We start from the raw sequence: 16,965 nt of genomic DNA on the forward strand, positions 1-16,965 counted from the left end.
CACATTGATGAAACCTCAAAAATGCTGACAAAACTCATCTACTTCTTCAGAAAATTACGAAACATTTTGTCAACTAGGGATTTAAAGAGAGTATACTAAGCTTCATGCCACTCTAAATTGGAATATGGAATAATAAGCTGGGGCTCAGCAGCATCAAAACACGTTAAACAGCTGAAGGTAACTCAGAATTGCATCATAAAGACCATAATAAAAGTTCCCATAAGGACGTCAACAACATAATTTTTTAAACCATTTGACGTTCCTAATATACAGAAAATCTGTGCCAAAAACATTCTGGTACATCATCTCAAAAATGATTTACAGGCAAACACCTTACATACTCATAAAACCAGAGCCAAACAAATAGAGATACTAAATATACCAAAGTGTAACTCTACCTTTGGACAAAGAAGCTCTGATTTTTTAGCAGTTTATAACAAACTCTAACATAGTATCAAAAAATTCAATACAAAAAATAACTGCATTAAGGACATTCAATCTTGGCTTAAGGAACTACCGGATAAAGAATTTACTAGCATATTTAAAACATCGTCGTAGAAGTTTATGGAAATCCTTACCCAACCCATGAAGTCGAATCATAGAAGTAGCTGAAAACTTCCAAAACCTAGTCCCCCTCAACACAGGATCTCCTAGTGAGGAGGACTACGAATATAATCAAAATCTATTATACATAAATATAAATATACATATTCTTGTAAAAATGTAGAAAAAAATATAGGTATTAAAAAAAAAAAAACTCTTTGGAGTAAAAAGACCTTTCAAAGAATTTTTCATTTGATTGGTTTTAAAATAAAACCTAACAAAGGTTACCGGATACCAAAATTTCATTTTCAATTTTTTACTCCAAAAAGTGTCATGAATCATTGGTTAAAGTAAGTCAAGTACGTCTCTTAACACCCTGTATATAAGGATTTCGGTTTATAAACTTTTAAAAATATTCAAATTACATTTAATATCCAATGACTTTAAATACATCACTTTACACTATTTTTCAACTGTACCCTTCTGCCCGAGTTTTCTTGTAAAGCATACATATTCTGGACCGAAATGGTGTTTTAACTGCCATGAAATTAGTGGAGTTTTAAAACGAATGTAAGAGATTAGTGAAAAGCCACCACGCTAGAATTTTCTACAATAATTAGCAATGCCTGACTCCCCCCTCCACACAATGTTGAATCTGTTGCCCGTATAAATAGCCCAAACAATTGATGTGCACTGCATTGTGAAACCACAAGTTCAATTCTTTTAACGCTCCGACTAACAAACTGCGCGAGGCGTTTTACTCTTGTTGTTATTGCATCAAAAAATATTTCATCATGTTTTTTTCCCAACGGATGGCTGTTATGGCGGTAGTCGTGGTTTTAATAAGCACCGTCGTTAGTGGAAACGAAAAAGACTGTAAGTTAAAAAAACATATTTAAAAAAAATTACTACTTTTTATTTTTTTGTAAATTTATTCACATTTTAATGGAACAGTATTTATACAAAACACTATAATATCATTTCATTCAGTTTGTTTTAATATTTACATGTTTGTTCAGCTCAGTATTAAGTTTTGCGTAATTCGTAAGTGTGTTTATCATACATTATATCAAATGATTTCAATAATATTATGAATAAGTTCCGCATTGTTTTTGTGTAAATCATCTCAATGGCGCAGGAGTATAACTAGAGTTTATATCCATATTATCATTTTCATAGCCTAGTTAAATTTTTATTGAGTTTCAGCGTTAGAAGTGTGCTTAGCTTGTATATTGAGAAATTCAATACACAATAAAAGATAATAGACAGTCACCAAATAATTAAAATACGTTATTTCAAAATGACTCTAGGTATATTTACAAATTTTACGGTGAAAAAAGACTAATATCGAATATTGCTAATTTATTAAAAATCTGTTCAAATCATTCGTCGATTATTTTAAATAATTCGATTAATTCGTAGATTAAACATATGTCGATTAATTTTGTCGTTATATGTTTTGAAGGCAATTTCAGGTAGGTGAATAGTTGGTAGGTAGGTGTTAGGAAATTACTCAAATTTCGTCAAGAAACGGCCTGCAATCCTGTTTTTAACCTATTGTACCGTTCATATCATTTTAAACTTTAAAACCGTTCATTTAAATAATATTTAGAGATTGTTATAATACTTTTAAGTTATTTTAGAATGAAATTGTGCCATATTTTAAATGAATCCTACTAGTCTTTAAAGTAGGTTTTTAAGTTTCTTGATAGTGATATTTGTTTTGTATTAAAATAGAGTTTTTATTACGGATACTTAGTACGGGAATTGTTTCCAATTACATGAAGAAATATTAAATGTGTCATGTGTCAATTGTATTTGACATGCGTATTTTTTCCGTAATTCTTATTTTATTATTTTTTAAAAGGCTTTACAAAACATGTTTCGTTAAAAAATATATTTTTACTGCACTGTACGTAAGTTTCAGACGAGAACAATTAAACTTTACAAATTAAAAGATTCACATAAATATTGTTGTCATTTGATAATAAACCAATACAAGTTTATGCTGTTAAATTATCAAAAGAATCGCAGACACGGAATTAATTGAGCAAGAGAAAAATAAAAACTTTTTGTCTAGCACCACAAACCCTTAATAATATAAATAGCGCATTTAGAATGCATGGAAAAACATTAAAAAAGGTATTCCTACAATTAAGTTCTTTGTGATTTTATGTTATATGCATATATTGTGATGTATTATAGTAGATAACCTTATAAATTTTGATGCTCTTACAATATATTGTTGTATGGTCATATGATCAGCAGTCACAAAGTTCACTTTAAATGTTAAGGAAAACTAACAAGGACTCAGTACAGTATATAAAAGCTTAGTATTTCCTGTAAATACACAACATTCTTCGTTTTCTGAATGAGCCTCTTCCATGCATTTTAATTAAATTGGTAAATTTCAAATAACAATTTTTTTTATTTAAAATTCAAATATAATGCATAATTTTTTTATACGATTGTGAATACTACGTTAACAGTAGGTAAATTACTAATTTTGAAATTATGTAGCGATGCTGAAAATTCTGGACAATTTAAAATTTTAGTGATTTATTTTTGGGGTATTATGCAGTGTTTCGCTGTTATAATGTACCAATAGTATTACCAGATCTTAGAGGATTAGAGTGGCGACACGGCATCACATCTACATACATTAGCTCATACTTCACCACAATTTTTACACATCTGCCCTGATTAATCCGAAACGTTGGCAAAATAAGGAGGTAGCGCAACGCGGCATGATATCCCAAAAATAAATCACTATAATACTTTAAGCCGTGAAAATCTCAATTTAGTACGTAAAAGTGATCACTATATATTCGAAATGAGATCTCTAAGGAGTACATGTGGTAAATCATTAACCATGTTAAGAATTTTGAGAAAGAATGTTAACGTAAAGCTTAATATTAACACATGGATGGTTTGGGCATTTAGAACGTATGAACAAAGAAAGGAATGAATGAAGAATATCTGACGCGAAGTGGGAGAAGAAATTGGGGACACCCCAGCTAGATTTTACAGGATCAAGTTAATCAAATAACTGAATCGGGTCATTTTAAAAGTCAGATTAACATAAAGTATATGGTTAGTTAAGTCGTTATGCATCGCAATAATTTACATTATTTTGATATAGATATATCATGATATTATCTCCAGTCACTACTAAGTATTTGAATGTTAAGGATGGCGAACGAGGTCTCGCCGGTGCTTGAGGTCAACAATTGATTTAATACGGCGTGCCTTTTCACATTCAGGTTAAGCGTTATCTGATTAAGGTCAGAACTACATATAATTTAATAGATTGCTAATTGACGACTTAAGGCATTAGCTGATCGCTCGGTTGTAGCATCTCCCCTTTTCTCATAAACGATGCGTGTAATAGAAAGGGACCATAAATACTCAATGAAGATATACCGGTAAACAGTAATAACATAAATATTGGTTGTTAAATCATAATTATTGATTAAAAGAAATAAATTCATGTGCGACATATGTGACAAAAAGACGTAATAAAACGTAGTTCTCAACGGCAGAAACGTTAATATCCATGGTGGCAGATGCACTGAAAGACCACCATCTAAATTCAAAACCAAAACGTTGACTTGCTTGAAATGGTAATATGGCCAGGTTTTTCCCAACCCTCCTCTTCGCCATCATCTTTTTATCCCCGCTCTCTTCAACCTCACAGCATACCGATCAGGAGATGAAAAAAAACTTTTTTTCTTCAGCTAATGTTCCTTCCACTGAGAAATCCATTATAACCTCTCCTTAATCCCTTGTTCATTAGAAAGAGATAGAGATAGATGTTTTGAACGAATCTATTATCATCAAGATTTTTTCCAGCGTTTCCTGAGCATGTTTGGAGTAAAAAATGTTAATTTCATTTTGGTGTACGATGGTATTTTGTTTCCAATTAAAAACAAAAACAATATTTTGTATCACAATCGCCATTCGTCACACTGCCACACGTCGCAACGGATCGTATGATACGCGCTTTGTCTCGTCTGCACGGTGCAGCTGGAACAAGACGGAGTGCGTACCACGTGACCCGCAAGGCTGGACCCAGTGCCAAAGTGGGATGGAAAAAAAAGTTACTAATTGAAAAAAAAGGCATCTACATTCATAACTCAAAATAAACTTTGGAATGGCTAGATATAAACCTTCTAGTAGAATCTAGAAGCGGAGATATGTAAATACTTCCGATAATGAACAGATAATTCCTGAATTGTAGTCTGTACCGATTTGTCGCCAATATACACAAGAAAAATATTGATTACGTGTTCGCATACCAAATATGTTATTTCGTCTAAAAGTAATGAAAAATGAGCTCACTTTTGGCATACCCTCACAATTCGCTTCTATCAGTTTTGTGTTTAGTTAAACTTCAGTGTATATTATGCATCTTGCAATATATTGGAATAATATCAGTGCTCGATCAACTTGTGGAATCAAAGAGCGTAATAATATACCCAGGAACAGTAGGTACGTAGTACCTACCATCACAAGTCTGATAATATCGTATGTAAAGCAGAAGGTATGAGATTTCAACCTGCTACAAATATTAGCATGTATTTCAATGTCAACTTTCACAGAATCCACTGTGAATTTCAATTACTTCATATTTTGTGAAATCGCCGTTTGCATATTTTATAAGACTTCCTTTTGTCTACAATATGATTTATATTGTTCCGTCAGCCCGGTCAGTTACAAAATTATATAATTTCTGTTACTTCCATGAATTAACGAGAGAATTGTTAGGCATTGGACCTTGCTGATACACGTGTTTCAAATGTTATACATCTGATACTCAACCATTCATTATTGTGTGAATGGCAATTTATCGGTTGTGTAATATTTAAGACATATTATAATACTACATTATAATTTGAGACACAACCAATATAAACATATTTTTTAAATTATTTTTGAGACTATAAGCATAAATAATACCTACAGAAAATTTTCATAATTTGAATACACGAGTTGTAGATATTTATTAAAACTCAGCAATGACTAAATATTATTTATCATGGGTAAATAGAAAACTCTGGACGTTGGCTGAATGAGATAGAAAGTTCGCTTTAAAATTTGATACAAAACAACGCTTTGAAATCATTGGCAAATGAATACGGTATGAAAATGCTACAAAGTTGTAGCATTGAATAACATACCCATGTTTAAATGTCAAGCATTCATTTTGAGTGTGTTTGAAATGTGGAAAAGGTGGAGAAAATAGTTTAAAAATAGATTATAATACTGTTTGAAAATCAAGTTGTACCAACACTACGGTTGACTGTGTAAATTTATAAAGAGACAAAATTAATGCGGGATTTGATTTGAGATTTTCACGGCTGGTTACACGTTTGCCATAATGATGGACATTGTATTGCTATCCAAAATATTGACTAGAGAAGGAGATAGCAAAACACGGCATAATGCCCCAAAATCACTCTAAAAAATTATGTTATTTATAATTCTATCAAATGGCTTAATTAATATGTAGCAATTTGTTTTGTCTATGAATAATAAGTCGAAAAGTTTTTTTTCCTTTCACGTGTCATAACAGATGTCTCCATTGTAAACTAAAATTGACCTATTTATTTGTTTTGTAAACCGTCTGAAATATATGAATTGAAAGAATTTTTTAACAGGAAAATCAACATAATTGAAAATAAGTACCTAACCCCATGGTCTTCTATGCACCCAACTACAAAGCTCTTAGAAAGCTTCACAATATAAAAGAAACTACAGGAACATGTTGCGAGAAATCAAAGCAAAGAAAAACTTAAATTATATTTTTTCGCTTCCAGGTTAACCTGTGCTTGAAAGAATCTTAACACAAAAGAAAACTGGAATTAATTTCCTGCATCATAACGAATTTTGCATCTTTTTGCAAAGCTCCATGTCGGTGTAAAAACATTATCATAGAAATGTGTACCCTAGTTCATTATTACAAGACACGTTTTAATTTTACTGAACAGCGCTAACTGTGAACATAAGTACACTACGGACACAATATGGTATCTAACACTATCGATCGACAAAGTATGTATCCATAATTTCGATTGCTAACGTGCAAACAACAGTACACAACGAATGAATTAAGAATACTTAGTCGTTATTTGTTTATTGTCGATCTTAAGTCATGCTCGCGAATGATGGCGAGTTACCGACATTATCGATAATACCTTTATCGATCGACTGTGCTGGATATCCTGTTGCAATTAATGTGACAAACATCATATTCCCTTAGAGGCTATGAAGGACAGATCTGACCGGAGCTTCCATTCATTACAAAAGTATTTTTCACTTTTTTTTATAATGCGTAGATAGATATGTGATTTGTTCGTTGTAGGAAAGATAAATAATTATTCCAAATAATTTGTCTCAAATACCATATATACATGATTACATGGATAAAATCAAAAAAAAATGTCAAAGTGTATGATTACAAATTGGCGGAAATTTAGTTTATTTAAAAAAAGTTTTTTTTCTAGTATAAATCATATAAAACGTCAAGTGACAGTTTTTTTATTAATCCCCTACATGAATGGAATGTGTTTTTCGAATATTGGATTCATTCAAAATTATGGATTATTTCAGAGTCAAAATGCTCGTTGAGTTTTTTTGTTCACATTTTCATACTTGATACAAAAATTTTCTTATTTAGAAATATTAATGTTTATTTCAAAAACCAACATTTCAAACATAATTTTATCTTGTTTCTAAAATGATATTTCTTTTTATGACAACTGCAAAAATAGGAAACAGCAGCACATATTATATAAGTAATCCGAAATTATATTGAAATTTCCCCGTGTCGTTGGGAGTTGTAGATAAAAATATTTAAAAACCTGATGGGTTCATCATTTTTAGAGGTATCCGCACAACGTTAAAATTGTTTCATTATAAGTTTCAATGTTTGTTTCGTGATTTTTTCAGTAATAGAGCTGGATAAAATAAAGAACGAGAAGGAGTGTATAATCCAGGGCGGTCTGTGCGTTATCGAAAGCGACTGCCCCTCCGAGCTGCGAACCACCAGCAAGGGCCTCTGCCCCGAGCAGCGCGAAAAGAACGTGGAGTGTTGCTATGGGCGTGAGTACTCTGTAATACTACATCTTACTATGGTTATAGCTGCAATTATAGCTACAGCATTGTAATGCTATCATTAATTAGATTAGATGTATTTAAATAATACGAAATTAACACACTACTTTAATTTATATTAATAACTTGTTTTCATTTTTGGTCTTAAGTTAGCACATATCTTCGTGAGTGCTAATAATTTAAGTAACATATATTTATGAATATATAATTTTACATTATTTGGCAAAAATAATGTGTCTTCGACGGTCTCCATGGTTGAGTCGAATAGGCCTTGTACATTATTTTTTTCTAGGCTTATAAAAAGACTTATCTAAAAAATACTCGATTATTTCAAAGGCCAAGATGTATTCTACTCGCAGTATTTAATTAAAGCATCTAAAACATTTCTAGGCGACCAAATTTTCAAACCAAAAACACATGATTTTGTATTACTACGTATAGCATCGCCTTAAAAAAGTCACAAAAAACACCAATATTTAATGTGGACATACTTTCTTAATTTTTTTAAAAATGAACCATGGGGTCAATCTCAATAATTTCATTGGGGGTTTTATTGTAAAATTAGACGACCTGACAGAAATTATTGATTTCTTCCTAGTTGGTCCGTGTATCTCGTAATTTAAATTTTCCATTCATTTCCTTAGTCATCATCCCTTTGTTTATTTTATGTATAAAAATAAATACTTTTAAATATGTAGTTTGCTTCACTGTCATAAAATTATGCTTCTCTAACATATCTCTTATCCGTGTATGCGAATTATATCTTATCAATTGCGTTTCAGTATTATTCTCATTGCTGTATTTTGCAGTTTTTCTATTTTGTTATTTTCTCTTCACTGAAAAAAAAAGAAAAAAGTGTGGTGCAATAATTGTGTTATATACTGTATAGATAATTAATTTCATCCACTTTTTAACGTTTTCTTCATCAATATAAACAGTTGAGTCCTTGTGGGTGATTATTCTGCCTATGTTTATATATATTGTCTTGCTACTAAAGCTCAAGTTTTATTTATTTAGTTTGAACTATAAAGACACTTTTACAATGTTTTAGAATTTTTGCTATATCATTTATGTAGAGTATAAACCATATCGGGCCTAATACATATGGGAATATAACTCAATGTCACGCGCATGTTACAATATGTTTTTAGTTTTGGTTAATACATTAGCAATTAAAAGCGAAAACAATAAATTTAAATGTGTTAGTCACGTGTTGATGGAAATATAAAACGTGGATGGCACTCATTGACGTTCCGAAACTAGAATTAAGAATCTATCTACTATTTAATTCTAAACAAACAATAAATAAACTCAAGGGGTTTAATAAAAAAGAATATAAACAGAATACAGAATATATTGAATTATGAATACTTGTCTGGACTGGTTATCTGTTATTTCTTAGCTATGTAAATGCAAAAAAAATCAAAAAACATTGTTTAACAGTTTTCATTTGTAGATTTATTTGTGGTATAAAACTAAAATTTTACATCATTACGTAACTCTGAAGCAGAATTCTGAGGAATTTGCATTGAGTTTTTAGGTTCTGATTTTCTGCAGTCTTTGTACAAACCAAAACACACGATATTATTCCACTCTGAAATTAAAAACATATTATGAAAGAAATTTTTTAGGTCCTAATCATACATGCATGTACAAACGTTATTCCACTATGACCACGGGAAAGCGGTGTGCGGTGAAGGAATTCGGCGGTTTCCGTCATTTGCAGAGCCCGCCTTTAAATCGTTGGGTATACTTACCCCCAACTATGTGGAACCATTTTTTCGCTTCTTGTCTCACCTAAATGAAATAGATCAATGGTCCTAGTTGTGTAACATCTTAGTTCTTAAAGATGTTGTTTATCTTTAGGCTGGTAAGGATATCGAGCTATATGGTATATTTAAAAAAAAAATATTGCTTTTGAATGTATTTATTTATTTTATATGTTATTATAAAATGTATTTTATATGTTCATACTATGTTGTTATATGCATTTTATGTGTCGTACGATGTTGTCATTAAATTATTCTATACGTCGTACTATATTATTGTAAAATGTATTTTATATGTCATACTATATTATTATAATATGTATTAAATAAGTCATATGTTATTATAATATTATTTTATATGTAATACAATGTTATGATAATATGTATTTTACTAAGTATGGTACTCTTTTATCAGTTCGAACTAAGTACAATGTTGAGGAAAGCGATCGCGTTAAATATAATCCATGCATGTATTTCATTAGAAAAATAATATTGTTGATTTATCAAGGGATCATTTAGCGAACATCCCATGCGACCGTCCTCTTTATTACGCTATTTAATTTTGTCACTTAATTGCCCACTTGCTACCTTAATTTGACTGTTTGCATTGCACGAGATGCGGTACAAAGACGGTCAGAGGACTTTTTTCAGCGACTGACGTAGATCATCAAAGCCGCGAGAAAATAATGTGTTATTGATGGTAGTCGCTCCACATAAGATCAACAGAACACAATTAAAGACGATAACTGTAAATAGTATCACCCACTGAACCACATCATTGTTTACATTCATACAATTGGAATATACGCTCATGGGTGAAGGATACTCCAATTTAACTTGACACCGTTTTATTATGCAACAATAAACTTCTCAATCAAGTTGACTGCTGCTGTACGTCCTTGTCATGTGTTAGCACTTAACGGTATTCACGCTTATCGTCATTGAGCTAAATTCTCATTAATAATATAAAAATGTCTTGCATTCAATTGATGGTACTTGAGGTTATTTTGTTTTGTTTTCATGAATCACAGTGCATAGTGCAATTCAAAACCATTTTTAAACAATTTATAAATAATCATCAATCATCATTGTTACGACTCCAACGCGCAATTTGTTGTGACAACTCAATTTTGAAATCATTCTGACTGTAACTGCGTAAGTTTCATCTTTATATATTTGTTTATTTTAAGTTAATTAAAAAAAAGTTAACATTATTTTTTAACTACTTGAGTAACATTTTATTATTTTTATTGTATATAAACACACCCTCATGGGTTCACCCTCGTTTCATTTACCACTTGCAGCCTTTGCTAAACTTGTGTAGTTTATTATTTTGTTTAGGTTAGTGTTTATGTTTTTCTTTTTTTTAAAGTATATTTTATTTAGTTATGTAATTTAACATTTTATATCTAGTGTACATCTATACTCAAACTACAATACAACATTTTTCCACTATCTGAAATTTTATTTGAGGTTTTTTCCTTCTATTTGCGATGGTTTGTGAAACGGCGTTTTTCTTTTTGGTGACCTTATGATCATATAACTAGTTTAAAAAAATAAAATAATAGTTTATATATTTTTAATTAGGCTTGTTTAATGTTGTTGTTGTGATTTTTCTTGGAAGTGTTTTATGTGTTCTGCGTGTAATAAAATTTCGTCATTTAGGCTTAATTGACTTACATCATTTAAAAAAGAAGTGGCCCTAATATGGATTCTTGAGGAACTCCATATAAATAAAATTTATAAATAAATTATAATCCATGGTTCATGTTTTTGGGTTGTTTGTGTTATTGTACTGTTTTTGTTAACGTATTGCATTCTGTTGTTTAGAGTCAATTTAATAAGTTGGAGAGTATGACCAATTACACATATTTTTTTGTAGTAACTCATTAGGCTTTTTGAAGGTCTACGAGAATTGCCGTAACGTAATTTCCAATGTCTATGTTGGTTCTCAGTTAATATATCAGGTCTTTCGTTGCCAAAAAAGTATTCTTTTTTATGTAGCAGAGTTTTTTTTAAATAGTAATGGTTCATATGTTCAAATTTCATTAATTTTTTTTTGATAATATTGCTAAAATGTAGATGGGCCGGTAATTTGAGATGAACGTTTTAGATCCAGATTTTAAAATAGGTATTACTTTCGTAAGTAATCTGGAAAATTTCCCTATGTTATACAATGGTTAATTCATTATGATATTCGAGAAGCCAATAGTTCGAGTAGATTAAGTATTCTTTTAAATTTGAGTATGCTGTAGCCAGCACCTACTAGCTCATACCTACTTACTGCTAATTATACAAGTTTTTAACGCGTTGAAATTGTCAACCCAAAAAAAAATACACGGCGCTAAAAAGTAATTGTTCTAAACAACAGTGTGTTCGTGTAAATGTACATCTTTTTGTTGTGGTTAGCGATGGTCGAGTCAAATTCGAAACAAGAGGACAACGTGACGAAGAAAATTCCAAATCCAACCGAATATTTGATTTCGTTTCAGTGTCAGTGAAGGAGACTCGCTGCGCCAAGAGGGGCGGCAGCTGCATGAAGAAGACCGACTGCGGGAGGGCCCCAGTGGACAAGTGGGCCAGCGACTGCGCCGTTGGTGAGATGTGTTGTGTCCTAATATACTAGACTCAACAGTGTCATCAATTTCGGGCTATTCCACGGACGTACATAGTATCAACATGTTTAATTTGGGTAATTTCCGCTGCCTAATAAAAAAATAGGTCAAATATGTTATGTATAAACGGTACATAGTATTTTCAGCGTGTTGTGGCTTTGTTTTATTTTTTTTGTATTTCTGGAGCAAAAAAATTAGAATACTCCAAAATAAATATTAATTTTACCAATACCATATTTAATTTTTTTTAATGATGTGGCGGTATTTAATGTTGTAACTGTTATTAAATTACTGTTAATTAAAATTCAATGGGTTTTTTTTTCGGAAAAAGCAGCATTAAAAATATATTTATTTAATCTTCTTATAAGTAAAACTAGCTGATAGTCCCCGGCATTCCCCGAGATTTAAAAAGAGTTTTTTTCTAAATCTAACGTAGACATTGACCTTTCACTTATTTTAAAGGTAAAGTGTGCAAAATTTCTTCAATCACAATTGTCTATAACTACCCAAATCACGTGCATAGTTCATGTTTGCCCTTCGCAATAATTTAACTTCTATAAAAACTGCTTGCTTAAGCAACAATAACTTTCGTACTGCGAGTTCAGGCATCTTAAAACATTCACTGCTTTTCTGTCTAGAATTTATCTTCATGGCCCAAAAGCATTTCCATCTAGAACTAGAACTAAATTCAAACTTCTGTTTTACTAATAAAAAAATATTAGACGTTAATAAGAAATTTTTTTTTTGCTAAAATATAAGATAGTAGCTGGAAAATAAAACTAATAATAATTACAATACATTCTTTATAGTACAATATCTAGTATCTAAATTATTGGACGCGTTAATAATATCTCCGCCCGTTAAATAAATTTGCCCCATTATTTGTAATTCGCAAAAATACACTTTCATTAGCTGTTTTAGTGAGTTGGCTAATAGGTACCATTCATTGAAGTCATGTGATAACAATTGAACACGCACTACCTATGTATAATTTACTATATGGATCACATAATGACTCATTCTGCGAATTGGTTACTTAAGTTGTTGTATCAATTTATTTATTTATTCTGTAATGTTGGCTGAAGAGTAAACAAACTTAAAGTGATATTGAGAAAGAAGTTTCTAATTTAAATACTTGAAATAAATTATAGTTTATAAAAAAAACAACTCTTAAAAAGTTTTATTTATTTGTTGTCTCTTTTAAGTGTGAAATATTAATAAATTTTTTTATATATTTATTTACATGACTTAAAAATATATTTACGTATTCTGTCTATCATTTTTTTATACATTTGAAGCATTGACAACATTGATAAACTAAATTTAAAAAAAAGGATACATTATTTTATGCGTTACCTTTAGACTGAAGTATTTACACGTGTTATTAAAAAGACAATTAAGCCTGTGACAGATCACGCTATAAGCGCGGTATAACTGCGTGGCTTGGCCTATTTCAGCATATCGCTCGCTATTCATTCCCATTGGTACTGTATGGCGAGCGATACGCTTAAATCGGCCAAGCCATGATACGTATAGCGTATTGTGTCGCCTACCTTAAACAACGTCAATGCTTATAACAGTATGACGTCATACAGTTTTTTTAATATTATTTCGAGGTGATGTTTTCCTCATTATATAATATATTTCCACAGTAAACAATCCTTTTCAAGTACAGTTTTTTAGGTACATTGATTGCATTGAATTTCACTATGTTATGGCATATATATGTATATTAGCTGAAGAATGTATGTGATGTACAGTTATCTACTTTTTTTTTAAAATTAGGTGGAATTGTCTTTTATGATAACATTGTTTTGTAAATGTTATTTACCTATTTTTACCAATGTGAACGATGAATAAATAAATAAATAAATAAAAATATTTCATCTTTCATTTAAAGTGTTGCTATAAGTAACCACAGAAGATTAATTTTCTGATTTGGTTTAAATGTTGTTATCTGTTTAGTTTCAAATGAGGCAAAAAAAACATCCCTCAAGGCTTATGTCATCTTAAGGGATACTTTGTGAAGGTTTTTTTAAGGAAAAGAAGTAGAAGAAGTTCTGGGAAGGATAAAGGTATTAGGGTTGGGTAGGAATCTAGGGATTAGTGTGTCCAGGAGTGACGGAAGTATGCATCCATTCCCCCCGCTGCGGCCAAGGCGAAGGTTGATAGACCAGTTGGAGAAGTCAAAGGATTTTCCCCAAACCAGTATCTCTCAATCTGGCACCCGGTGAACCCGGGCACCCCTGCTCAATCACTAAACGTAGCAAACCACTTGGGGTGACCTATTGCAGAGGTGTTGGTTATCCAATAAATGGTTCCCAGGGCGGTAGTACTCAAACCCGCCTCCCAAGCCTCTTGGCAGTGGCGTACTTATGGCTGAAAATGAAGCGTAAAAAAAAATATATTAATCCTATTATTTACAAAAAAGGCGAGACTTGTATGACATTTATTTACTTAATCATTGCAATCACCAGTATATGAAACTAGAACCATTTATTAGAAAACCAACTCCTTAGACATAGACCACCCCGAGTTGTTATTACGTTTGGTGACTTAGCAGGGGTGGCCGGGTTCGTGAGGTAGGTTTGTCCGGTTCTTGGCGACAGATGCGTCTGTCCGCCAACTGCGAGGGATGGATTAAAATATCTGTCACTCCTGGACACACTGACCCCCAGATTCCTACCAAACGCTCACACCTTTTTCCTTCCCAAAACTTCCCCCCTTTCTTTTCCTAAAAAGACCCTCCAAACAGCATCCCCAAAGATGACATAGGCCCTGAGGGGAATTATTTTACTCGGGACCTCCTGTGTGGAGCAAATGAACAGTATATATAAATGCAAATTTATTAATATGAGAATTTTCAAGTATTCAATACACAAAATCTTTACCCGAACATTAAATTAAATTTACAAACCGCCTTCCTTTGGGTCATGCAGCAATACACACATAACTCTTAGACATAATTGAAGTAGGTTCTTATATCTTTACAAAATAAATCCCCTCTTCTTTGAGTAGTTACAATTAATATCTTTAAAATCACAAAACGTTTTAAATTACGCCGATCAAAATTTTTAAATCTACATATAAAAAATAAACCGATCATAATTTTTCAACATTCACCTTTCAACATTAATTTCAACAAACTATACAGAATAAACAAACGTTTATTCTGTATAGTTTGAAATCGTGTTCATTAATCATAAGGATTAAATATCAACAAAGATAGAACTCTGAAAATCGTGACAATTTGAACACAAATCGTGACAATTTTAATCCTCAAAACCTGATATTTAGTAAAGAAATTGGATTTGAGGAACAATCTGAATTATTTTTCACACTATTGACAATAATTAGTGTTACCCATTTTTATTATTCTCAGATTGTTGACAAAACCAGTTTCATGTACATTTTTTTCTTCGCTTTAAATTCCTTTATTATTTATTCATGTCATGTAATTTTAATTATAAATAAAAACCATCAAGGTATGAACACAATCAGGAAAGAGGTACAGAAAATTTCAGAGAGAAAATAAAGTTTTAAAGTTTTAAAAAAATTTTCACATGTTCACAATTTTTCCAGCATGCATCTTCACAGTATAGTTTAGTTAATATTTTTTCATTGCTTTGGTAACATATTGTAAATTTTAAACCGTTCTTTAACCGTATTTATTTAGATATCTGAAGGGAATAACAAGTCAATCGTTTTCAATTAGTCTTGTAATTTGAGCATGTCTCACTATTTCGTCATATTAAAACATTTTCAATTTATTTAAATGGATTATTTTTATTTTTTTACTCTCGAATAAATTACAATAATGTGCGTTTTTCGAATTGCCGCCAAAACGATATGTTTGTTTAGCTTTTTTACCAGTCACTGGCATTTTTTCATGGTTACAATGACATTGTAGCCAGTTGGAACCGCTTTGGAATGTGCGGTTTTAGATCGTTTTTAAAATCAATAATTATGAATTAAAATATTAAAGTCACATATTTAAAATATTAAAATGACTTATGATTAGTGCGATAAGCATTATGCAGTGTTTTCCAATAAGAGGTGTTATTTTGAATAGCCCGCTATTTCGGTAGATGTTACTTCTGAAGCTGTCATTTTTTGACATTTGCCAATTACAAACTACGCCATTAATAAAAATGGAACGATGCACGCTTCAACAACGCATTGAAATTATTAAAATTCACTTGAGTGAATCAAATGCAAATCATCTTGAGTGATGAGGCCCAATTCCACCTAGGTGGCTTCGTCAACAAGCACAATCGTCGCATCTGGGGCTCGGAAAACCCAGAGTTATTGTTGAAAAGCTTTTCTATGCTCAACGTGTGACTATTTGGTGCGGTTTATGGTCCGGCGGATTCATTGGACCTTACTTTTTTGAAAATGAGGCTGGAGCAACAGTTACGGTGAATGGATTGCGCTATCGAGAGATGATTAATGTTTTTTCATGGCTGAAATTGGATGGTATTGATTTGGACAACGTTTACTTTCAACAATACGACGTTGCGTGCCACACAAGCAACGAAACCATTGATCTTTTACGATTAAATATCAAATAACACCTCTTATTGGAAAGCCCTGTAGTTTGATAAATTTAACAAATAACTTATTTAGTGAGAAAATGTATCATGGATAAATGATTTGATTATTTCATGTTTATATTGTGTCAGTGACATGTTTCATACATCTATGTGCGAATACATATTTCCCAAATTTTGAATTCTGTGTAGTGTATATTGAAGTGCGCCCTGGTCGTAGTATTAACACGATGAAAGGGTAGCACTGACCTTGTGTTTCTGGCTGGCACATTCAAAGCAACGAAACCATTGATCTTTTACGATTGAATATCAAAATAACACCTCTTATTGGAAAATCCTGTAGTTTGTAAAATACCCCACTGGTACTGGTTC

General features: G+C 31.5%; 1 protein-coding gene across 1 annotated transcript; it reads left to right on the plus strand.

The window, feature by feature from the left end:
- The first annotated feature begins 1,252 nt into the window (after window positions 1–1,252).
- Window positions 1,253–13,667, plus strand: LOC149412279 (uncharacterized). The gene is made up of 3 exons (XM_089646194.1): window positions 1,253–1,419; window positions 7,495–7,647; window positions 11,921–13,667. Exons 1-3 carry the CDS (start codon window positions 1,338–1,340, stop codon window positions 12,052–12,054), a joined length of 369 nt encoding a protein of 122 aa, XP_089502320.1. The 5' UTR covers window positions 1,253–1,337; the 3' UTR covers window positions 12,055–13,667.
- Window positions 13,668–16,965: the final 3,298 nt, after the last annotated feature.

Source organism: Hesperophylax consimilis, chromosome 23, assembly GCF_061612785.1.
Source record: "Hesperophylax consimilis isolate HC1 chromosome 23, BYU_Hcon_1.0, whole genome shotgun sequence".
Taxonomy (NCBI): domain Eukaryota; kingdom Metazoa; phylum Arthropoda; class Insecta; order Trichoptera; family Limnephilidae; genus Hesperophylax; species Hesperophylax consimilis.

Bases quoted from the DNA above. Each gene is read 5' to 3' on its own strand.
- LOC149412279 (XM_089646194.1), top strand. From the start codon at position 1,338: ATGTTTTTTTCCCAACGGATGGCTGTTATGGCGGTAGTCGTGGTTTTA. The intron at 1,420-7,494 runs GTAAGTTAAAAA...TGATTTTTTCAG, and splicing joins TAGTGGAAACGAAAAAGACT to TAATAGAGCTGGATAAAATA. The intron at 7,648-11,920 runs GTGAGTACTCTG...ATTTCGTTTCAG, and splicing joins CGTGGAGTGTTGCTATGGGC to TGTCAGTGAAGGAGACTCGC.